The sequence below is a fragment of the Lepisma saccharinum genome, chromosome 2 (genome assembly GCF_977018435.1).
Source record: "Lepisma saccharinum chromosome 2, izLepSacc3.1, whole genome shotgun sequence".
Taxonomy (NCBI): domain Eukaryota; kingdom Metazoa; phylum Arthropoda; class Insecta; order Zygentoma; family Lepismatidae; genus Lepisma; species Lepisma saccharinum.
Window position 1 is genome coordinate 126533757 of NC_139230.1, and position 25240 is coordinate 126558996.

General features: G+C 39.9%; 1 protein-coding gene across 1 annotated transcript in view; it reads left to right on the plus strand.

The window, feature by feature from the left end:
• Positions 1-15671, plus strand: part of LOC145984491 (uncharacterized) — a 136476-nt gene extending 120805 nt beyond the window's left edge. Inside the window, exons 4-5 of the mRNA XM_083118146.1 lie at positions 13557-13799; positions 15482-15671. Coding sequence (XP_082974272.1) covers positions 13557-13799; positions 15482-15505 — 267 coding nt within the window. The 3' untranslated portion in view covers positions 15506-15671. The remainder of the gene's footprint in view (positions 1-13556; positions 13800-15481) is intronic.
• Positions 15672-25240: the final 9569 nt, after the last annotated feature.

The following is a 25240-nucleotide window of genomic DNA, read 5'->3' on the forward strand; positions in this document are numbered from 1 at the left end:
GTAATGCAATCGAAAACACTGTGCAAAATACAGATACGCCAACAAACGACAGGGATCTGGATGATATAGTCCCATTACTCACTTCTGCTTTAACTGTAGCTGCGAAAAGTACCATCCCACTTCAAACCATCAATCTACATAAACCAAAATTATCGCCGAACTATCTGAAACTTATTTCAGCCTCCAGGTGTACCTTCCGGGAGTATGTTACAACAAGAAATCCTGAAGCGTTACGACATCATAGACAACTCCTCCGCATAGTACAAAACTATATCATTACATATAAAAGAAAGAATTGGATAAAAACGTGCAATACATTGGCTGCAACATCCCATCCATCCAAATACTGGCAGCAATTTAACAAACTCACAGGGAAAAGGTCAAGAACTAAATATCCCATTACAGTCCATGGGAAATCCGTAGACGACGACCAAGAGAAAGCCAACGCTTTTGCACATCACTTCCAAGATATCTTCACACCACAAACTGAACCACTACACAAAACAACCATATCACATACAGTACAACGTGTCTCAGACCCACATAACCGAGCTCTCAAACCTAACAATGACCATATTATGGATGAAAACGAACCTCTAACTTCCCCTATAACACCAGAAGATATCGCATGCACCATATCTCGGAAAAGGAACACTGCTCCAGGCTTCGACTCGGTAACCTACCGACTCGTCAAAGAGGCTCCAAGAACTTTTCTTCTAATCCAGGCCACCATATATACCTATATACTACGAACAGGCTACTTCCCGACAGAATGGAAAGTATCAAAATGCTGCTCTTCGCCAAACCCGGGAAACCTGTTCACGAAGTATCCTCTTACAGACCAATACAGCTCACATCGACCCTCAGCAAAATCTTTGATAAAGTACTTGTACGCAGATTGCACCAACATCTTTCATCCAAGAAGTTCCTTCCTGCACATCAAGCAGGCTTCCGACCATCCATCAGCCTCAACGACCAACTTCTGAGATTGATAACAACTATAACAAATCCCTATAACAAGTCCTTGCCATCGTGTCTTCTTTTTTTCGATCTGGAAAACGCGTTTGACAAAGTATGGCATTTGAGATTAATATATAAACTCCACAAATTCCAACTTCCACAATGCTACATTCGCCTTATCCATTCGTTCCCGGCAGGGTGCATGGCATTCATCTCTCTGAACTCGGCAACATCCTATCCAATATTCTTGCGCACAGAGTTTCGGTGGGGTCTGTTTTGTCGCCGCTGTTATATTTAATGTATGTAGTGTTGCTCACGGGACGGGACATGTCCCGTCTCGTCTCGTGTGTCGTCTCGAAAACGAGACGAGACACGAGACGGGACAAAGCTTTTGAAATTCGAGACGGGACGAGACGGAATGCCTGTCTCGTCTCGTTTTCGAGACGAGACACGGGACGGGACGGGACGGCTTTTGAAAAGTCTCGTCTCGTCTCGAATATCTCGAAAAAATAAAAGCAAAATATTTAATCAGTTGCAAATACTTGTTTGCTTGGAATAAAGTATTTCAATTAGAAACGTTAATAAGCGTGTATTAAGTCAAAAGAAAACTATTCTAGAGAGAGTAATGAATGAATTGAATACCTAAACTTATTTTCAATACTCTTTCGAAACAGCAATACTACCCATTTTTTTTAAAAAAAATTATTCCAGATTAATAATTTTATTATGTTACGATGGCACTCCAGATACTAAAACAATTGTGAATAACATCAAGTAAAAGGGCAGGTAGAGGTGGAAGGAGGGGCCAAAACATCGTGGAGTATCTGAGTCCGAGATTTATCTTGTAAACATAGTCTCAGCTCTATAAGTTGGAAAGATAAACGGACCGACGGATAGGGTTTATTATTATTATTATTTAATTTTTACATCAAAGGTTGTACAGAAGTGAATGTTTTTAGGAAGTAAGAAAAACATTGTATAAGTATTTATTGCTCCTCTCGTGTGCGAGCCATAGGCTGTGCGCACTACATCTATTCTTATTACATAACTATGCTTCCCTACAGACTACACTATCCGTTACATTCCGTATAGATGTTAACATTGCAGTTCTGGTAAATTAACACTTATTCCTCTTTCTTATTCCGTCTCTTTACAGCACTTCTTTTCCCCTTAAATGTTTGTAAATACACCCCCACTTTTTCTAATAGTGCCATGCTCCTTTGCACTACAATTGATTCGAACACTCTCTCCAAGCGTATGTTGTGTAGCTTCTCCTCCTGCAGAACGCGCGTGTCCTGACATAAGACTAAATGTTCTGGCCTATCATTACCATTGCGTAATACGCATTTATATCTCCCTTCCTAGTTTTTTAGTGCCTTGTGTCTCCATCCCCCAGCCTCATCCATGCCAACCCCTTTCTTGCCACCATGCTCACCTTCTTGATGTACCCTACTTGTCCCCATTCCCGTAACTCCCCTTCTTTGGAGTTCGAGCGATCTCTTAGTTTCACATTCCGCTATTATTTCCTGCCTATCTATATCTTCTAATCTTTGTTTCACTAATTGCAATGTCCCCTGGTCGACGTGTCCTCCCTCCCATATCCATCCCAGTCCAATTTCGTATAGTTTGCCTCTGATCTCTTTCGCCCATGTTCCCATTTCCTCCCCTTGTACCCGTTGCATCAGCGCTTGCCATTTTACCGAGTTCTCCCTTCTCGATATTATGTCGCCCAGTATTTAACCCTTCTCAACATATCCCACGTATGCTCCCTGACCAGTCCAAGTTCCCGTTGTACGCCGCAGTTTGCAGTGCCCATGCTGATAATCAAAGCCCTCTTGTAAAATGTGCATTGGATTCTGTTTAGTACATCGCCCCCCTTTGCTCCCCATATCTCCCTCCCGTACCCTATTGACCCTATTAATAATGTACGATACAGTTTTCCACAAAATGTATATCGTCCCTGCCATAAAGAGAACTGGTCCCAAGTATTTTATTATTTTTACCCTTTCTAATTCTTGCCCTCTGAAAGTCCACCTTTCGTCTTTTCCATATACATATCCGTTTTTGAACACCATAATTTTTGTTTTTGTGAGATTTACTTGCAGTTTGGATTCTCTGCTGTACGTATTTTTCCAACCCGTCCAGAACCCTTTGTAGGCCGGCATTTGTCTCTGAGATCAGAACCATATCATCTGCGAATAGTGTTGCCCACGAGACGAGACTTTGGCCTGTCTCGTCTCGTGGAGTCTCGTGGAAATGCTGTCTCGTCTCGAAAATATTCGTTTGTATTATGACACATGGTCAATCTCGTCTCGTCTCGAATTTTTAAAAGCCTGTCCCGTCTCGTCCCGTGGGCAACACTATCTGCGAACAGGAGCACCGGTACCCTTGTCGTCCCCACCTTGTGGGTGTCTGCTTGTTCACTCTCTATATACGCCACTATATAATATATATATAGAGTGAAGAGCAGGGGTGACAGAACACATCCTTGCTTTACCTCCGCTTCCGATTTTCGTTTCTCTGTCACGGTATCCACTTGACACCGTACACAGATTTCTACCTTCGAGTATTGTAGCAAACATGCCAATACAAATTGATGAGGAGTTGTTGGGAAAGTTATTAGGGAGTCCAAGATATTGGCAAGACTAAGAGAAGGAGATAATTAGGGACAAATAATCTTGCATTATCCCACTCCGAGCACCTGAGAGCTAAAGAGGAGGAGAAAATACGGGAAATTTGGAAAGAACTAATTTGGTGATTTTAGTGTTTACAGGGAACCATGACAAGATTTTAACACATGATTATTTGCACGGGTTGCGAAATTATTAGAATGTTATGGAAATTTCGGAAATGTCGTTGTTGAGAAAATTCTTGTTGTTTCCCTCAGGCATTCCACAGGTGGTTGGATTCGATTATTTTACGTCCGTTTAAATATTATTTCCAATGCTTTTATTTTTATTTAAGAAGAATACTATTCCTTGGATTGTAATAACGAAATACTGAGGCTGAAATACAATAGAATAGATTTCAAGTGAAGGAAGGTAACTAAGTTCTGTATAATTGTCGTAGGAGGAAACTTTGTTCTATGAGGGGACTCCCCGATGGTACAGTGATAGCGTCGTCGCCTTGTAATCAAGGGTTCCCGGATATGATACCCGGTGAAGGCACATAGTGATTTGGATCCCACTTTAAACTGTGGGTCCAGTCAAGATTAGCCTTTTTGTAAATCAGATGAACGAATGTTGTATCTGTTCTTTTTATTCTGTGAAGTAAGCCAAGTTTTTGAGCAAAATACATGTAGTATCTACTGTCTACATTTTCACTCGTTACCAAACAAATTTCACAAAGTAGTTTTTTATCAAACTTCAGAAGGAAGCTGACAGCAATGCCAGGAAAGGGGGGGGTGAGCTCAGCGCAGCCCCTGCCAAGTTACGGCCAGGGTGTATTCCGAGACTATTTTTCGCCGCTCACCACTGACAGAGGTTTCGCTTTGAACAATGGACACCGTTGCTTCAGGGGCGAGGTTGACCTGCAGTAGCGGGTAAGTGCCATAAATCCAGACCTAGGAATGAACGTTGACGCAGGGGAGGGACAATAAAAATTCTGTAATTTCCTTTGCTTGTGGACAGGAAGTTTTGCAGGAACAATAATACGAGGGTCACTTAGGATTCTTTTCAGCTGCTAGGAAAAGCTGAGATAAATGGAAAACGGCAGGCTTTGAATGAAAGAAAGACAGTGAACTCCTTGTAAGATAAACAAGTCCTTTGTATTATTCGCCGACACGCAAGCTTCCATTTTGAAGCTGAGGCTATCAGCAGTGAAGTTATTAGAGGGTTGGAAGCAGTGACGACGCCAAAGGGGGGGGGCACGGAGGCGCCCCAAGTCAGACACTTCGCCCCCCCGTGCCCCCAACTGAGGATAATTAAATATCGAATAATAAGAGAGTTCATTTATAAGAGTATGACGATTTTCACCTTTTCAAAGTGGTGTATTCTGCATGATATCACTTTCCTGCTTATAATACCAACTTGACTAAATTTGTTTTAGTATATATTCGAATGTGTGTGTGCGACTTTCGTTCAAGATTCCAGCGCTGACCTGGGCATACGTGATTTCTCATTAATTTACTTCCTGTAATCGTCGCGATTAACCTAAGTTTTAAACAGTTTTAAGAACTGGGAGAAAGCGTTGAATGTGGATGGTTTTAAAACATCATGGATATTTTGAGGACCACAAAACATCATCTGTAGTACGGGCAGATTATTCTAATCGTGGGTCGTTAGTGACAAAGCTAATTAGTAAAATACATTCAAAGTTGATTCAAGATTTGGCGGGTTGGTTGATTTGGTGTTTTAAGTCCACTTTATGCACAGTATGGCTAATCGGGACTGGACCTACAGTTTAAAGTGCCTCCACTGGGTATCGAACCCGGGACCAAAGGTGATCGGAGAAAAACCGACACTACATGTCAGTTGTTGTGGATTCATCGCGGTTTCTTACTATTCAGGGACTTGATTTTCGAGATGATGAGTCTGAGGAAACCTTAACGAAGGGAATTTCTTCGATACTCTTGAAGCTAATGAGGGGATATTATTCGGAAACGTATTGAACTTGAACCTTAAAATGCAAATTACATTTAAAATTCGATTCAAAACACATCGCGGGCAGGTTCGCCCTTTCTCGTACATCAAAGTCGAAGAACTTCTTCCCACGAACTCCATGGGCGCCTGTAATTGTGTAGCACAGACATACGTTAGAGTCGTAGAGTAAGAGTAAGTAATGCCAGGGTCAGAATATTTCTTTTTCAGATTTTTTATCCTGTGGTAACATTTCCCTGAAATGCGAAACACAAATTTTGCCCAAAACTCTTCTGCGTTACGAAGATGGCACTAAACTACTCCACTTAATGGATTTCTTTGAAATCCTAGGAAAATATAAATTGGCATTTCACAAGGTTAACACTCTAGTTGTATTCTCTGTAACAATTCCAGTTTCCAATGCAGCGTGTGAATGTGAAAGAACCTTTTCGTCCTTAAAATCTTTGAAAAGGCTTTCTCGAAACAGAATGCTGGATGCAAACTGCCTCATTTGGCTGTCCTTGGCATTGAGAAGAAATGTCAAGTCCTGGACGTACCAAAGGTGGGCAATGTGTTCTCCAAAGCACATTCAGCAGAATTCTCCTACAGGAGAATTGCACTTCACTAATTGACTTTCATTGTTTCTAATACTTAAGAAGATTAATTTCTTCCAACGTCACGTTCATTTTCAAGAAAATGAAACTCTTCGAAGCACATTTTTTCGTCATTTATATTATTATCTTTATAACTTGAATATTTATATCAGTAGTTTCATCTCATGAAAGACGATGAATTATAAAATTATGAATGTCTTCCAATACTGAAATAGGAAAAAAATAAAAAATAATTAATGCCTTTATTAAATAGAATCATATGGAATAAACTCGTAATCAAGAAAATTTAGGCAGTAAACGTCCACTCTAAACAAGGGACAAACACAAAACATCATACATGCATATAATAATAATAATTATTATTATAACTATTATTATATATGTTATATATGTAGTGTTTTCGGGCGTTGTGACTGCCCCCCCAACAATATTTTGTTGCCCCCTTCCGCCACCCCCGTTCACATTTCCCTGGTTGGAAGTAAATTTGTTAGGACGAGTAAAGTAACATTAGCTGTTGACAGTGTTGCACCAAAGGACATGATATGTGCTACTGTTCGTATAAATTATAGGAAATTTAAGCATAAATTTATAATTGTTGAGACTTGAGAGTTGTTTCCGACATTTGATCGTAGGAAGAGGTTTTCTGAGACAGAGTGGGATTATTTTACACATACATGAGAAAGGGTGGTTGTATTTTGCACGTTTTTTAAAAGTTCAGATAAAACGAGAATTTAGCCTTACTGTTATAAAAAGAGATAACGCAGTACAGGGAAAGAATAACTCTTCGCATTTCTCGCACCTGGTGGGATGCAACACACATGCAAAAGAGTATTGCAGGAAGTCTATGAACAAGGATGAAGAGGGATTTTCACCTGCGGGTGAATTAGTGGATTCTAATATTCTTAACGTTGATAGTGTATTTTTTTTAAGTCCACTTGATTTACAAATAGGCTAAATTGCGAACGGACCTTTAGTTTAAAGCGCGATCCAGTCCACTTTGTGCCTCAATTGGGTATCGAACGCGAGGACCCTTAATTACAAGACCTCGGCGTTATTACTACGCCATCGGGGAGGCATCCAATTTACACAAATAGGTTGATTCTAATAACACGTTATATGCATAATCTGATAATTATGCACTTTTGGTGCATCTAAACATATTTTTTTCAACTATAGCATGTCTAAAAAGTCATTAAGTTTGGATTTTGATAACTTCAGGAGACACGAATCTGAAAATGTGCGATATAAAATACAAATGCAGGTTTGCCTTCCATACGGGGTGGTTTTGTCACGTTTCTTCGCTTCGTGAAACAGACACTTTTGCAGGAACGGCTTCTTGCATCCGCCTGGAGTCTTGCTCTAGCTTACCAAAAAATATATTTGTTTAGCATAATCGAGGGTTACTTATTCCTGCCGAACAAGGATTCTATTGCGACCATACGGCTTTGCATATCAATAAAGATTTATGTACAGAAATATTTATTAGGAACTTCTTTTTTTCGTAATTTGGATTTAACATAATTTTTTGTTATTCAGCAAATATTCAATTAATCACCTTTTTTGTCATTAATTTCCTTGCCAGGACAGCTGTTTTTATGCAAATTTTGGCGTACTTAACTACACGTAAGCTAGATATTAGCTAATATTCGTGCTGTTATATTACTATTCTTGTACCGTCTTTGTAACATTTCATGTAACAATAATAATACTTTAGAATTTAAAGAAAAAAGGTAAATTTTTCATAGTGCACGAAAGTTCAACATTCAGATAGAAAGATAGTCTAGGGAAAAACATTTCAAAAGTATAGACAGTTGTATGGAAGCGAGAAAAAACACAAGGTAGATTTCATAAGATACCTAGCAATCAGTAACCAAAAACTGCATTTTTAATATTAAAGTCCTCATGATTAACGAACCTTATTTATTCTAACCACGCAGTGGGTAAAATATTTGGAGCTTTATCCCACTTTCCGGAAAAATATTTTGTGTTTCTGCTACTTTTGACTTTTCTTGGCATGATATCCCGGATCACTTTTACGAGACGAGACGAGACAAAACGAGACGGGACAGAACCCTTCGAGACGGGACACGAGACGGGACAAACGAATATTTTCGAGACGAGACACGAGACGAGACAGCATTTTCACGAGACGGGACGAGACAGACCAAAGTCTCGTCTCGTCTCGTCTCGTGGGCAACACTAAATGTATGTAACATATATGCCGAGGATGGATAAAAACACACACGTATTCCAATTTGCAGATGACACTGCTTTCCTAACTCTTGGAAAAACAGTTCAATCCATTAATAAACACTCCAAAAGGCCGTAGACTCCTTTATTTTCTGGTGCAATCAATGGAAACTATCAATAAACTCTGCAAAAACTAAGGCATTAGTTTTCCTACCTCCCCACTGTTGCTCCAAAGTACACCGAAACCATAAACTCTTGGAGATTAAAATAGAGGGTAGACGCATCTTACCTTCAAATCACGTAACATACCTTAGCGTTACCATAGATGAACAACTGACCTGGCATTCACACTTAGAAAGGATGAAGAAGAAGGTTAAGAACCGCCGAAATCTATTATGGAAACTTCTGGGTACATCTTGGGGATTACACCCGACAACAGTCCTAACCACCTACAAAATGTTCTTGCGTCCAGCCATCACTCACGGGCATATTGCTTGGATAGACGCGTCTGCCTCCTTCTACGACCAACTGGAAATCTTTGAACGGCACGCATTTACATTGGCTTTCCAGATTAAATTACTTTATCCGACAGTATTACTGTATGAAAGAATTTCCTTCCCGACTTTTTTGTATCACATCGAAAGCCTTCGCCAAAGATACATAAACAAAGCCATGATATCCGAAAACCCGGTATTCTGGAATACCATTCATCTTGATATCCGACATGATGCAGGACCTACACATATGTATACGCCATTACAACCCCTGCTTACCATGTATTCATGATATTTAGATGATCTAGACCCACAGAAATACGCCATATTTATCCCACCTTTACAGCCTAAGCAGTGCAAAGAATACTCCGACTCCAAATATCGAAATCCGTATTTACATTCTTCTCAACCACGCCCAAAAGTAAGTTAACACATACGAATCATCAATCTTAATAAGAAAAGGACCCTGCAATATAAAAAAATGATGAAAGACAAATCACTTACCGAAGTGACAACACCAATGTGAAGTTTGCACATCACCGTGCGGGAATACAAAAATTGGCTTTAACAGTGGGAACAGTCGGAGAAATCTGGCGTGAGCCGTCCTCGAACTTTATGTCCGTGCGAGCAATACTCTTTGGTGAAGAAGAGCTGGGGGAAGAACAATAAATAACATAATTTCCAATGAGAAAAAATAACTTATTGGTAACTGAAAAGTACAGACTCTTGTTTAATTTTTATTGTTTAGAGTCGCTTTCTGTTACTTTTGGATAATCACGACGATGAGGATAAGTTATGATATAATGAAATTGTGAAGGGACACTCACAAAGAACGCCCAAGCCGGGATTCGAACCTGAATTTGTAATGTGGCATGCTAGCCACGGAAGTCGGCTGCACATTATTGTTACTTGCAAAGTTATCGCATATGTGTCTTTTTTCTGTGTGTTTAATGGCAAGTACAAATCACAGAAAGTGAACTACAAATTCCTGATAATTTGGCAAAATTGTCTGGCAACCCCTAGGCAATGAAAAGACTAGATGACAAGATGATAGTATTATCAAGAATTGACACTTATTTCTTATCTTTCCATGGAGTAAAGTGAAGCTTTTTATGCAGTCGTGTGCTGCAGTTGTGTATTTGTAACGATGAACCGTGTGGAGAACTTATTGGCGCAAAGCTTTTCTATTACAAGTTTGGATGTAAAATAAACATAAGAAACGTAGGCTGGCCTAGGCGGAGTTTGAATCTAGAACAAGTGTCCAAGAAAAGAGGTAGTGAATTCAATCGCAAATTTCGTGTAGAAACTTAACGAAAAGTGAGATTGGTTGTGACAAGAGAAGTGCTTTATTTTGTTTCCCGTTTGTGCTGTGCGGTGGAGAGATTGCATGGTTCAATGTGGGAGTGAGGGATGTTTATCACGAGTTAAAATAATTTAGATGCACGAAGCTTCGCATGCGCACATGGACAATGTTCTCAACTTTGCTCTTCTGGCTAAAGTAAACATACAAGCACAGTTGGACAGTACATACTTTAAGTCTCTTTTCGTGAACATAACGATAGAGTTTCGAAAATCAGATAGGAACTTAGAAAGCAGTTCAGAACGAATTGATTCACTATGTGCTACTGGTATACCACGAATAAGTTTCTATATAAATCGAGAAGGCTCATTTTTTGGGCGGTAATAGCTGACTAAACAAAAGAAGTTTCGTCCGCATTTCAAATGGATAATTCTCAGCTTTATATTGTAAATGGAAATCCAGTTAAGATATTTTTTTTAAATACTTCAATCCAGCTCAGTACAAGGGGTAGAACAGCGTGTTGCAAATGAACCTCACAATCTAATTGGTTGAACATTTGACGGTGCATCAGTAATGAGTGGGTCAGCAAATGGTGCACAGACTATTCTTCGGCAACGTTAAAGATGTGTAGCTTATGTTCACTGCAATGCGCACCTGCTGAATTTAGTTATGTCCAATGCGGTATCAGTCAACCGGTATTGCCTACCGATTTGCCCTTACAAAGACCTGCAACGACAAGGTGGAATTTTTACACAAGATTGGTGAATACTGTTTACGAGCATAGGAAAGATCTGATCCAATGTGTGGAAGCAATACAAGCAGCAGGTCACATTAAAATGGATTTTATTCTGGAGCCCCTGTGGAGGCACATAGTGGTTCGGATCCCACTTTAAACTGTAAGTTCAACCCCGATTAGCCTGATTGTGCATAAAGTGGGCTTAAAACACCAAAACAGTCAATCAATTAAATCTACTCTGAGCAAGCAGCCGGCCTGATAAAATAAATTGAGTTTAACTATTGGCTGTATCTTTGTCATGAGATAATGCCCAATGTTGACATATAATACAATGAACTATAGAGCAGAAAAATAGACTTAACTTCTGTCGTTAAACACATTACCTCTTTTCTGAAAAATATGTCGAAAGTTCGAGAGGAATGTGATGAGGAATCGGAGCATGAGGATGCTATATTTTCGGTTAAGCCCAGGAGGACTACATATAGCAATGGAAGCACCTAGGCAAGGGAAGTATATGATGTAATTATAAACCAATTGAACGATAGATTTTCCTATAGAGGTCACCTTATTGTAGCCAGTTTATTCTTGTCAGAGAAGTTCTCAATCTACAATGTTTCGTTTCCTACTCGTATCCGAAATCACCATGAAGTGCTTATCCACTCTTGGATGAGAAAATACTGAGGACAGAATTAATGACAATATATTGCAGGGATGAATTTAGAAAATAATCTAAAAGATACATTTGAGAAATTTGAACATTTGCATTGAACATTTGCTTGTAACAATCCCCATGACAACAATAGAAGCCGACTAATAAGATCGTTTTTAATACTACTCTTAACCGTGTAAAAACATTTTTGCGAAATACAATGGATGAGGACAGAATAACAGCTCTAGACATGCTTTCTATTGAGCACTGACATTACAGATTTTAACACCGTGTTATCAACAAATTTGTCTGCTTGAAGAAAAGAAGGATGGATTTTACTTACGTACATGACAAACTGCTTGTCGAAAAGTTGCATATTTCCCCCTGGGTCCCACCTACTGTTATGCGCTTTTGTAACACACGACACGTTTGTTCTCATTAGGTGGTTAGTCACAGTTTATGGTTCCGCCCTACCTTATAGTCTAGTCCGTTGTATACACGAATTTCTGTTGCACCGTCCCTCGCCCAGCACTAGGTTCGCCACGAGTCCACGGTTTGGTTCCCGACAGACCCGTCACACTTTGCTGTCGAGCAGCCGGACTCCGACACGTAGATGCTTATCAGCCTGTTCACTTGCGGTCACTCAAAATGCTTTCTATCGTGTTACATCACAGTCTGAAACCAACTGTCGGGTTCCCCTTTGTCATTTTCCCTCGTCGCTGTCAACCTTCACTCCATGCTTGCCACGTCTTTGGCGTGACCACCGTGTCGAGAAAGGAGCCAAAGACAGTTCTCGGATTGTCGGCACTATTATGAGTGGCCATGTGGCTGCCGCCTTGTCGGGGCCCCCAAAGATTCCTTCACTGTTCGGTGATGTCCTCTCGTAATCTTATCCAGACACACACAATCACATAAGTCTGTCCATCTAGCCGCTGGATCCTGGGTTTTGAAATGTTATGTAACGAATAACATGTTCACACATTGTCACTACACGACACACATTGTAAGGTATCACTATACTTGTACAACATCAAGGTACCCCTTTGATCAATCAAATTTAGGTTCCTCATACATTATCAAATTTCTCCAATATCAATCAAATACATATTTCTCATGTAATCTCAATGTATCCCTCCTTAATATGAAACACATGGTCCCCACCCATCATTACAATGATATATCTCTACACATACTATTACAATGATTCGATGCTGATTTTAAAAGATATGGTGATTGAAGGATGATTCAACGCCGGAATATTTTGTATAATTTTGAACTGCACATACTGAAATGTGAGTTCCGATCGCTTCTGCGGACAAGCAAATCGTAGTTGGAAACACTGACATGCCATGATTGCCATCCCTCGGTTTTTTTAAAAAAGGACCACTCATTGGACATAAGTGCGGAAACCAATGAATCAAAGCCTCCGTATGCATTTCTGGACATAAGAAGTGGCGAAAACAATGATCAGAGGCCTTTAGGTACGTACAAGAAACCAAGCGTCTGCCCTACGTTGTGACATGTAGTCTGCAGCTAGATATAAGCTTCTTGTTTTAATAGGAAAACGCGGAATTTTGTCCAATTCGGATAGAGGCAAGCGCATGAATGAGGTCAAAATACCGGTAGAGTGCGGTATCAAGAAAAAATTTAGTTTAGCCCTGAAATTGTAAACAAATTGTTTCAATGAAGACCTCCATCGCGGCATCGGATTCCTAGAGCCTAAAAAAGGATGCAGAGAACGTGATCCTAAGCGACAGTGGGAACTAGCAAAGAAACACATTGGCCAATGTCAAATATATAAACACGCATTAAATGACACAAAAAGACAGCAGATATAAAAACATTACTCAAGATGGAAATTGTAACGTGAAGTGTTTAAGAGTAAACACTTTATTTTATACACGGCAGGATTATTTAAGTGTGGATTGTGGATATTTGTAACAATAACGAATAAATTTATTTTTCAATTTTGATTTAGAAAGTTTCAAAGTAGTTAATACTCTAATATTTTATTAATATATCTGCATATTTTCCAGATTTCTGGTATGAGGTTCTCGACTGCAAGGCTTGATGAAAATACCGAAACTTCACCATTGAATGAACAAGGAATTTGCCTTGAAGTTCCGGAAAATTACCGACTGTTGCCCACACCATCCAACGAAGATGGTGAAGAAAGGGAAGTCAACACCGAAGTTGACGAAGATCTCAAAGTTTCATCTCTATCATCAGAGGATGAACGATATGGTCAAAGTATGCAAATTTTTCTTAAATGGAAAAGTGTAAGTATACTGTGTTTACTGCAATTAAATACAAATCACAAAAGTATAATTATCCGGCAACACATTAGCCGTCCATATCGAAATGAAGAAGAGGAGAGAGAGAGTCAGATTCCCGGGACAGAGTATAAGCCTTTAATTGAACACATGGATTTCCACCACTTTCCTTCACGTCTCCTTCAGCCATACTTTCCACGACATCCGACCCCTTACTTTCTCGTGCGTACCTGCGTTTCGACACCCTCAAACGCGAATACGGGTGTCAGGGTGCCAGCACGAAAAATATAATTTTGCACTGTATAAAACGTAGGAATTACAAAATTAAAGAAAGAAACTGAGAAAAGAGAAAGTTCCATTTGTATCTAAATTAACTGTCAATTAACAGACGAAATCCAGCATAAATGATGGCTTATAATGGTGGAGTGGGCGGGAGAGACAGTAGGACGAGTTAGTGGTCTGTCTGCTCGACTAGATCCCTCTATGACGAGCAGCTGTTCACACACTTTCTACTCGAGTCTATCAAAGTGGGTTAGTGGCTGCAGATGTTTGGTGTTCTGTTGTCAGAATGAACCCATTTGCAATCCGTTGATCGCTGTCGTTGGCGAGTAAAAAAATAAAGCTCTAAAATGGCTTAAACAAGTTGTTTTTTTTAACGAGAAACTAGTAGAAGTCAATAATGCACCAGGACATTTCTAGAAAGATACCCGGCTTCCTTGATTTTACAATTTTCAATAGTTCTTGGTTGTACATACGTAGAGAGTATTTTCAACATTTGAACTTTACTTCTCCCATGCAAAATCCATTAAGTCCCATCTTCTGTACTTGATTTGATATGCCTCTTGTTTCTTTTGTGTGTTCCTCTAATCGACACTACATACATTCCAGACACTCATATTTATGGTACAGCTCTACAAACTTTGGGTCGGACTCGGACCACTTCTTATTCATGTTGATATTTTGAAAATGCAATTAACAAGCGAACTCACAACAAGGTTGCCTCTATTCTACCACAGCACAGACTACTGTCCTCAGAAAGCGTTTACATTGGCCGAGTGGTCTGTTAAGTTTATACGCGAATGAAAAAAATATCTGTGGGGGAGAAAGCAAATCGATCGAGTCGCAGTCCTCTGTGGACAGCTACTCGCCTGTCTTGACTACTGGAGAGAGTACTATCTACAGTTCTCTCCCCATTTGTTTACACGAGGAGAGTAGCTCGCTTTACCGTACTCGCTCCAGCTACCCTCCTGTCTACTCGACCAATGTAAACCAGACTTGACAATTGTTTGGTGCGTAAGAACCCCCGCCCCGTAAAAAGAAAATATTGGCAGTCCGAGGTCATTCAGTTTGGACACGTTATTAGTTTTCCCACCAATTTTCGTGATGTAAAATTACTTCCAATTGGGTTACTAGTTACGTTATAAAACATATGATGGGGTTGATAGTTTGAAAGTTTGTCATTGTTGTGTTGGGTTGCAAGAATACATTTCTTTATTGGATCCAGTACCACTTTACTCTTTCAAGAATTTTGAAACAAATCAATAAACTACGCATTTCAATGTAGAGAGTGTAGTGTGATTATTAGCTATTTTTCAATGATATTAACGATCGAAGCTAATACACATGACTTTTGGAATATACTTTGTAGCTCTATGGATAGTTTTATTATACGTATTATTTTCTTACAGCAAACTTCATTGTTGAAGTTCTAGAACCAACCATCTCTATTCCGAATCTATCAGGGAGTCATGACACGTTTTACATCAGAAGAAAGCCAGATTTTTAAAGAATATCTTTGGTTTCAATTGTGGAAATAAATTAACATTTTTCAAGAGTGCTACAAAAGATGACGTTCTTTCAGAGAAGTTTGTGTGGAGTAATATCCTAGTGCTCATCTAGTGTGTGAAATGTAACTAATAGAGCGAAATGTTCAATTCAAAAAGTGCCTCTCAGAAGTTGAAAAATTGTATGTAACAGAAATTAGTTAATACCATCGAGTGAGTACCTGTGTGTGGTCAGGCCTACCACCTCTTGTTTTCTTCTTATTTTTAAAAGGTGAATATTTTATGGAAATTTGAGAATATATTACATTGTTCGCTAGGGTATTAGAAATGTTTCTGCATTACATTTTTTTTCATGTAAATATTCATGTAACGTACATAGGGGTCAACATTCTTTTGGTTGGACTATGAAGCATCTTTTGGATGCGTGTCGTCATGACATTCATACTGTGTACAATTGGTTGGTAGTTATTATTATAATTAACGTATAACTGCACATATATGAACATAAAAGCATTGTTCAAAATGATTTTTTTAAATTTTAATGAATAAAAATATTTTCATGCAATAATGGTTTATTTAATTTTAGTGATAAAAAAGTGAGGGCCAGTGAGACTTTCCCATAACCCCTCAGGTAAATACGTTTCTCGCATGGCAAGGGTAAGCTAGGAGTAAGTAACTAATAGCCACATGGTTTGTGCGTTTCATTGAATTAATACGCTTTAGCTGCAAATCTTTGTTCTTTATTTTGTAAACAAATTCTGTGATAATTTCATACATTTTAGAAATCCTTTGGTTATGGACATATATTTTACAATTTATATTTTGTAAAATTGCATTGATAATTATAAGTTGTACATGACAATATATTTTTTTATTTGTGTATATTTACCTGGAAGATTACGAAAAACTTTTTTTGTAATTTGGACAAGAAAATTTTGTATAGTGTTTTGGTTCTGGCCGGGATATCGTGAGCAGCGACGGAACGACTGGTTGGTGCGGGTGGGCTACCGCCAACCTAATCGTTTGCCCACCCGATTGCCCAACTGAACAAATTGAAGAAGTACGAGTATTTATAAGAATTTAGCAAAATGCGAATGCTACGATAAAAATATAGTGCTCTTGTCTCGTTTCCTCCGTTCATATTATTCTTATGAATATTGTCGATGCTAGAAAGGCTCACAAATTATCATCCTACTTAAGAAATTTTCTGTCTTCGGATTTACATTAGTTTACAGACTAAGAAAACGAAAATCATAGCAAAATATGGTGACCCATATATTTAAAATATTTAACCTAAGACTTGTGATCGAGTTAACACTTCTGTGGTTACAACTATTGCAATACCTAACTACATCCAAAGTACACCTTTTCCGAGGTGGTAGTACAAAATCATACATGTTAAAATAGAATAAATAAAAAACAAACAAATAAATAAATAAAAACATCTTTACGTTATGTCCATAAAAGGAGTATCCACCGGAAGGAAGTGCCTTCACACAGACGCCATAGTTGTAGCACAACAACTTCCTGTTCGTAGGCTCATAACATACTGCTAAAGGGAGTCCATGGGCGTATTTATGGGAAAGGGTTCAACGGGAACAAACCCCCCCCCCCCCCCGTCTTTTGGTTCAGTAAAATTGCCAGATTTCCTGTTCTATCCGCTATGCTCCTAAGAATTTCTTCGGACTTACTTTGTTCTAAGTTAGAGGTGTATCTGAGGGCATATGGATAGGATAGATATTACCACACACACAGCTATATGTGAACATATAGCGCGAACATTAACATTTCATTATCAGTTCCCGATATGGTGTGCTACCATTCAAAAATCAGGTATTCCTCACGTTCTAATTTTTCGACAATTTGAAATTTCCCAAGTGGTTGATAATCCCGGAAGTCGATAAATCATTTCCCGAAGTCTAGATCGGAATGGGAAACTTTTCTGTCCCCATTGGAAACTGTAACTGCATCTCAGCTAACTTCAGCTGTTAGTACTTTTACTCTCTCTATGTTGGATGGGTGTGGATTTAGGGGGGGGGGGGGGGATGGTTGGTGCTGACCATGTGCCGTAGACAATACGTTTACGTCTACATGGGTTTTCTACGCGTAATCTACACGACGATTGCATTGGCTTATAGTTTAAATAGTCTACTGTAGACAACGCAAACATCAGGGAAGAAATAAATCCCAGTGGTCTTTGAAAGATAAAGTATTTTTTTCCTTCAAACATGTCGATAATATCGGCAACCAACTTAAGACCATCCGACATAATCAGAGTTATAGAAATTTCACTAACAAGGGGAAAAGGGACTATCCGAAGAAAAACAAATGACAGCCAAAGTGAAAACTGACATTATTTTTTACACTGCCAAAAAGGAAGAATAATTTTTTTGCCTTATTACTGCACAGTGATGGGGAAAATGTATTGTCTATAAATCAGATTTTTCCACTTGTGAAATGGTGGAAATAGAAGTAAAGCAAATCTTATCATTCTACGAACATCGCATTTTTGGGGTATATATCAACATTTTGTAAGATATTAGCATGTTTTGTTCTCTCGCACGGCTTACTTAGCCACAGAAATATGGGTGTATTTACTCTTACAGTCGCTAGATGGAAGCACAGTTGCTGTTGATTTTAACTCGTGTGAAGGTTCAAAACTCCCCCTTCATGTCTACATCGTCTGTGCGGTTTATATAGTTGTTTTTGTGTTTTTATCGGTGCTTAGTAAACTTGAAGAGTACAAGCGCTCACCTGAATTCCTACTTTGGCCTTGTGGTTGTGTGTTTCAAGTTTGTTATTTCGCCATCATGTCTACTACTTCAGTCTAGGTGTGTGTGTTAATCTGCATTACGTTCATTTGCTTTGTTATGGAACAGCATGTCAGCGGGTCGGAAGTGCAAATTACATGCCTACTCGTTCTGTTATGTATGTGGATACTATATTGGGCCAAAGCAAGTTAAACATGTCATTGTGCAAGGGACAAAATTTTGTGAAGCCTTTATTGCGTACTTTGGAATGGCTGTTGGTGATCTGGACAAACCATGGGCTCCACATGTCTCGTGTCGTAACTGCAGGTCGACGCTGGTACATTGGTTGCGTGGTAGCAGGAAAGGCATGCAATTATGCGATTCCGCGAGTGTGGAAGGAACCCACAAATCATCACCATGATTGTTACTTTTGCATGATCGATCTCACACATTTCAAGAGAGGGAAGAATAGGCTTCGGCTACAATATCCTGACATACCATAATCCCGAGCACCTGTTCCTCACAGTGAAGATCTTCCTATACCATAACCTGTAATCCAAACCACGTTTGCGGAAGAAGGCAGTGATTTGAACAGTTCTGGAGTTCCAGCGAAGGCCCCAACCAAATCGGTAATGCAAAAACTGATTGCAAAATGGCGGGAAACCGGATCCCTGCTGAATAGGCCAAAAGTGCTTCCAAAGGCTGTCCGCACTGAGGCAAAGGTGGGCGACGCAGCGCAGCTAATGATACGCAGTCCACGAAAATCATCTCTGCGTTTGGCACAACAGTTGCAGGTGACCCAGTCAACCGCTATGCGGATCCTGAAGCAGAACTTGAACTTGCACGCATTCAAAGTTACCGTGATGCATCAGATGCGGGATGTGGACAAGGCAGCTCGCGTGCAGTTTTGTGAGTGGTTTCTGTCCAATATTGCTCCGGAGGTGCTGCAGGATGGTTACTTGTTCATTTCCGATGAAGCATGGTTCCATCTGTCAGGCTACATAAACTCCCAGAACACGCGACACTGGTCAGGTGACAATCCACACGTGTTAATGGAGGTTCCACTGCACGCCCAGAAACTCGGTGTCTGGTGTGCCCTGTCGTCACGCCGCATCATCCCCGTGTTCTTCCATGAGACTGTGAACTCGGCTCGTTACATCAGTAACACATTCAACGTATTTGTTGAACAACTGACTGAGGATGAGCGAAGGAACGCTTACTTTCAGCAGGATGGAGCCACGGCGCAGACAGCATGTGCAACGATCACGCGCATTGAGTCAGTGTTCCCGCCTGATCGCGTCATTAGCCGTGGCACGCACCAACCTTGGCCACCTCGTTCTCCAGATTTATCACCCTGTGATTACTTCTTGTGAGGAGCTCTAAAGGGACAGGTGTATAGCAACAACCCTCACACACTCGAAGAAGTCCAGAACAATATTTTCACAGCTATCCAGGACAGCCCGCAGGATGTCCTCGCCCGTGCTTTTTACAATATGGGGTATCGTCTGCACACGTGCCTCGAGGTCAACGGAGGACACTTCCAGCACCTCTTCTAGGTAGGTTGTTGTCACGCTGTACTGTATTTACAGAAGAGATGATTCATTCATTTACGTTTATGTCAAGTTGTATAAACTGCTTGGCACAGATATCCTGAACTGTTCTCTACCCCGCTCTTCTCTTTGGTGTACCAGGTTTGCCTACATGCAAGGAGCACATTTTCCATGGGGCCTCTTTTAAAAGACTCACCCATTATACAGAGTGATTTAAATGTCACAGGACCCCCTTTCTTTTTTCTCTAAAACGGATCCAACTTCACCTGGCTACATCGGGGTAAGGGGCCCGAGACATGGCCGCCATCTTGAAGTCCGCCATATTGGATCGAGGTCAAATTTTTCAAATGGCAATGGCGTCATATGAATTATCAAAACACATTAGAATTTTACAAGAAATGCAATCCTGTAATTAGTTTTGTGATAGCTACAATGGTACAAAGTTATTGACACTGTATTTAAACAACATTTTACACATTGTACACTGGCAAACTTTAAAGAAAGGTCTCCCTCCTCTTAGTTAGATTGGTAGGTAGTTGGAAACACTTCATTGCTCCTGTATTGGATAAGAAAGTGGGGGAAAGCAGTTGCAGACAAGACCATCACTACCCTATGCGCATGTAAACTTGTTTCCGGAAAGCTTTCTGTTGGAGTTTTGTCAGGCATGATCTGGGCAGTTTGTGGAAGATTCTTGTGTTCTTACCCCCCGCCCCCGCTCTCTCTCTCTCTCTCTCTCTCTCTCTCTCTCTCTGTATGTGTGTGTGTGTGTGTATGTGCGCGCGGGCGCGCGCGCGCCAACACCTGTTTCTTTTTAAGTTTGGCGTATGTTTATTGCATCGAGAAATTGCTGTTATGGCTGGGAATGAACCAGGTTAGCAATGGGCAAATAAAAAAGTATAAAAAATACCAAAATTCCTGGCATGAGTAGTTAGTAGTAGTAAAGGTTAGGAAAGTTCCTCGTGCGTATACCAACGTGCCATGAAGGCTCATTTAAGGGATGTGGTAGTAGGGCACCGCACATTCTCGAGCTCGGCCATTTTGGAGGTGATACGATCAGCACCACGCTCCAGCCGCCTTTTTTTCGTCAGGGTTGTAGTAGAAATGAGAAAATATAAATGTTTTGTATTCTGCGTTTGTGACAGTATTCTTTGGATATTGTCCCTGAAATATCTGTTAACATCCTAACCCGCAGTTTTTTTTTTTCAGGATAAACAAGTTGAAGGCCGCGAGTGGTTCCTGAGAAGTAATGAACATATCACAGAATGCGCACTAGTTTAGCTCACATTTCTTAAGGAGAGGGGGGAGGGGGCAGAATGATATACAAATTTATTCTACGAATGCTTATTTCATTGTGACAATGGAGTATATTTTGCAGACTAACGAGGATCTAGCGTCTAGACACAAGGCCAGTATAATGGTCTGTGAAGTTTTGGCTGTGTCCTACGTTTGTGATTGCCTTTCACAAATTTCGTCTTAATACACCTTTCAGCTTTATCTATGTGATTACTCAAAAGTGGAAGAAAAGCGAAGTAAAATAAATAAATCAATTGGTCATTGTGTCCCTTTTTTTTTCAATATTTCTTCCTGAACGAAAATTAATGTTTCACCGATGTAATGCATCACTATAGTCATGTGAATTATTATTTTCCGTCATCATAGTGTGCTTAATCATTCCTTAGAGCATAGACTTTAACGCAGTTGTCCTTAGTGTAAACGATCTTAACTGTGTGGAAGTTTTTATGTAGGCAAGAAAATGGTTAAGAGTAAATCCCAATTGACTGTTAGAAATTTAAAATATTATAACTCTGACGTGACGCATATTAACTGTCCTTAGTTCGCTGTCAAGGAACGATTTCTCCTAACTAAAAAGCAGTGACGTGCGGTGACGTCGACACTTGGGGTAGTAATGAGTGGCGTGCCCAACGGGTCATAATCCCCCCCCCCTTTTAGGGCCCAGTATTCCTAAAAGAAAAACGTCAAATACAGGAAAAATTGCAAAGTTAGGAATGACTACAAAAAATTGTACACATAACTTCCACCCACTTACGAAAATCAAAAACCATTTGATTTGACTACTGAGCCAGAGATGCCGGGTTTGAATCTCGGCTTGGCAATGGGTGATCTTTGTGTGTCCCTTGCCCTTCATCAATTTTATCATATCGTCTTCGCGATTAGCCAAATATGGCGGAAAGCAAAGTAAAATAAACCAAATCAAACAATCAATCAATGAATGATTTGATTTGATTCGCTTTTTTATACATTTGGTTAATCGCGAAGATGATACAACAAAATTAATGAAGGGACAAACACAAAGAACACCCATGTCCAGGTAGGGGTTCGAACCAGGAACTCCTGGTGTTGTAGCGCGCTGTGGTAATCACTCCCCCAGGGTTGGTTGATTTGACTTTTTAAGTCCACTTTATACACAGAAAGGCTAATCGGGACTAGACCTATAGTTTAATGTGGGATCCGAACCACTATATCCCTCCATCGGGTACAGATCCGGGACCACTTCCACTCCCCCACGGAGGTCGGCCGACAACAAACATGTGAGGAAGGCGCTAACCATTCGGATACGTGGGTATCGGTAAAGCAAACTGCATTTTTTTCTCAGTAGTAATTTTCAATTGAATTTTTGAAATACCATCTTTATATATGATTATCGTTTTTTCAAAAATTTTTGCATTGCTTGATTTCCATAATTTCCCCATCTCACGATCTCGTTACTGAAGGATCCGGGCTCGAGCCCTGGTCTTTGCATGAGTGTTTCTTTACAACCAATCTTCACCCGTTTAATTTAATCAACGTTCATCGTAATGGCAGAAATTAGGTAAAGCGATGGAAGAGAGAAGAAAATACAAATAATTTCCTCCCAGTGCATCTGCAGGGCACTGTGAAATCAGGAGCCTACAATTCTCTGTTTATGATTGTCCCTCACGACTTTCCAAGCTCTTAGCTACTTATTCCGATTAAATCTATACAGCTAGAAAAAGCGATGGGTAACAAAACACAACTTTAAACAAACCATTTTTCTACTTTCTTCAATGATATTCATTTGGCTTTTTGAGTTCTGGGATACATTTTTCATTTCTAATTTTATCATTATTCACTGCAGGCAGAATACAACACATAAGAACAAGAATGCACGCTCGTCACGAATCCCGGCCTGAATTGTTCTTTGCGAGGTCCTTTCATCAGTTTCATTATGTCATCACTCATCCTCATTTTCGCGATAACCAAATGTGGCAGAAAAGCGAAGTAAAATAAACCAAACCAACAACAAGAATTAGAACGTGCGTTCACTTTCCCAAATAAATACATCCGTATTTATGATTTTTTAGCTTATCCATTTTTTTATTGGAGGCCAAGAGATTAGTATATTTAAATAAAACACTACTAAAACGAGAGCAAGAGAGAGCGTGAGCAAATATTTGTTATTTAGTCATTATATATTCCATATTTTTTAAAAAAGCATAAAATTTTTGTCTGTACATAAGACGTTCCAATTGCATAAATAATAAAAGTACATCCCATATTATACATACATATTGTATAACGTGTAAAAAGTAGTGTAAATACAGAGGACAGAAGTACTGCAGAAAAATTTCCCCTTAGTTCTTTAGAGGATTTACAAAGGAAGCGAAGGAAATCCAATCCCCTATCTGTCCTATAGCAGATAGACTGGAGGACCTGAAAGCACGGGCTTTCAACCATTGGAGCGGGGGCGAGGAAGCAAGGAAGGTAGAGGCAGAAATCTTCCCTTTCCCTTCGAAAACCCGTTTCTACCTGGAACTGTGAGGCGGAGAAAGAGCGAGCTAGGCCGCTGAACGCACCGAGGGACGAGAAGCACGTGAAAAAAGTGTTGCATATGAACTGTGGCTTCAACAAAACAATAAATATTGTGATTTGAAAATAATTAGAGATTTGAGATTGATTGATCTATCTCTGCTAGACTAGCTACTCCTCAGTGCACGTCACTGCTAAAAAGGATTCCGGCCTCCGTGGTAGAATGGTTAACACAGCTTGCTTAAACACCGCCTTGGCATTATGTTCGTTCGGTGTTCATTATGACTATCCCTTCAACAACTTCATCTTTTCATCGCTCATCCTCATCTTCGCGTTTAGCCAAAAGTGGCAGAAAAACGAAGTAAAATAAACCAAATCGAACATAAATAAGAAGCTGAAGGTAAAAATATTCCATTACCAAAAATAAAATATATAAATATACAGTAATTACTTTGTTGACACTGCAGTTTTTTGGCAGTGTGTAGCTGTCTTAGGGTCGTATTTTCGAATTGGCTGACCTCAAAATATACGAAGAGTGAATGGAAATTGGGATGCACATTTCTATTACTTTAGTAAGCATTCAGTCGTAAATCCTGTGGACACAGTGTGATTTTCGTGCAAGGAAGGGTTCCTGGGACATCAACTCGGTAAAAAGGCAACGTAATATATCCTAAATAGAAAAGAATACAGAAAAGGGGCAAGGAAATGCACATATCGTGCCGAGTCGAGGTTGTGTGTTGCAAGACGGAAATGTGTAACTATTACTGCAAGAGCATGTTCAATTATATTAGGGCTGAACCATATATCACACAAAAGCCTACAGGTGAAATTGTTGTAGGTTGACGTGAATTGTTAATCTGCCTAAACTCTTAAAATACTCTAATATCAGGTTTTTGTTCCACTTATTATTTTTGAGGGTCTTCATGACCGAGTGCTTTGCATACTGCTCTATGAAACCGAAGACCCTATGTTCGATTGATTGATTGCTTTGCTTTATTTTACTTCGCTTCTTGTGCCACTTTTGGCTAAGGTGCAAATATGGGTGAGGCCTCCCCGATCGCGCAGTGGTAGCATCGTCGCCTTGTGATCAAAGGTTCTCGGGTTCGATACCCGGTGGAGGCACATAGTGGTTCGGATCCCACTTTAAACTGTAGGTCCAGTCCGATTAGCCTTACTGTACATAAAGTGGACTTCAAACACAAACTCAACCAAATATGGGGATGGGTGACGATATGATGAAATTGATGAATGGACACTCACAAATCCATGCCCAGGCCAGGATTCGAATGCTGGACGCCTGGCGATGATGTGATAACCACTCTGCCACTGGGGCCGAAATCTATTTTCGAAGCGTGGGTACCTATTTAAGAGCTTATTGTGTTCGTTCATTTTTTCTGGTCACTCCAACATTCGTCCTTATCGTTGAAAGTAAACAACAGGGATATAATATGGTCGTAAAAATAGCAAAGTTACCACATATGTCTGCCACGTGCCGAAAGAAACGACCTTCTTTGCTCGTTTTCTTTTTATATTTGTTTTAGAGCTAATGACAAAAGAGAGAAAAGAAACGAAAAAAC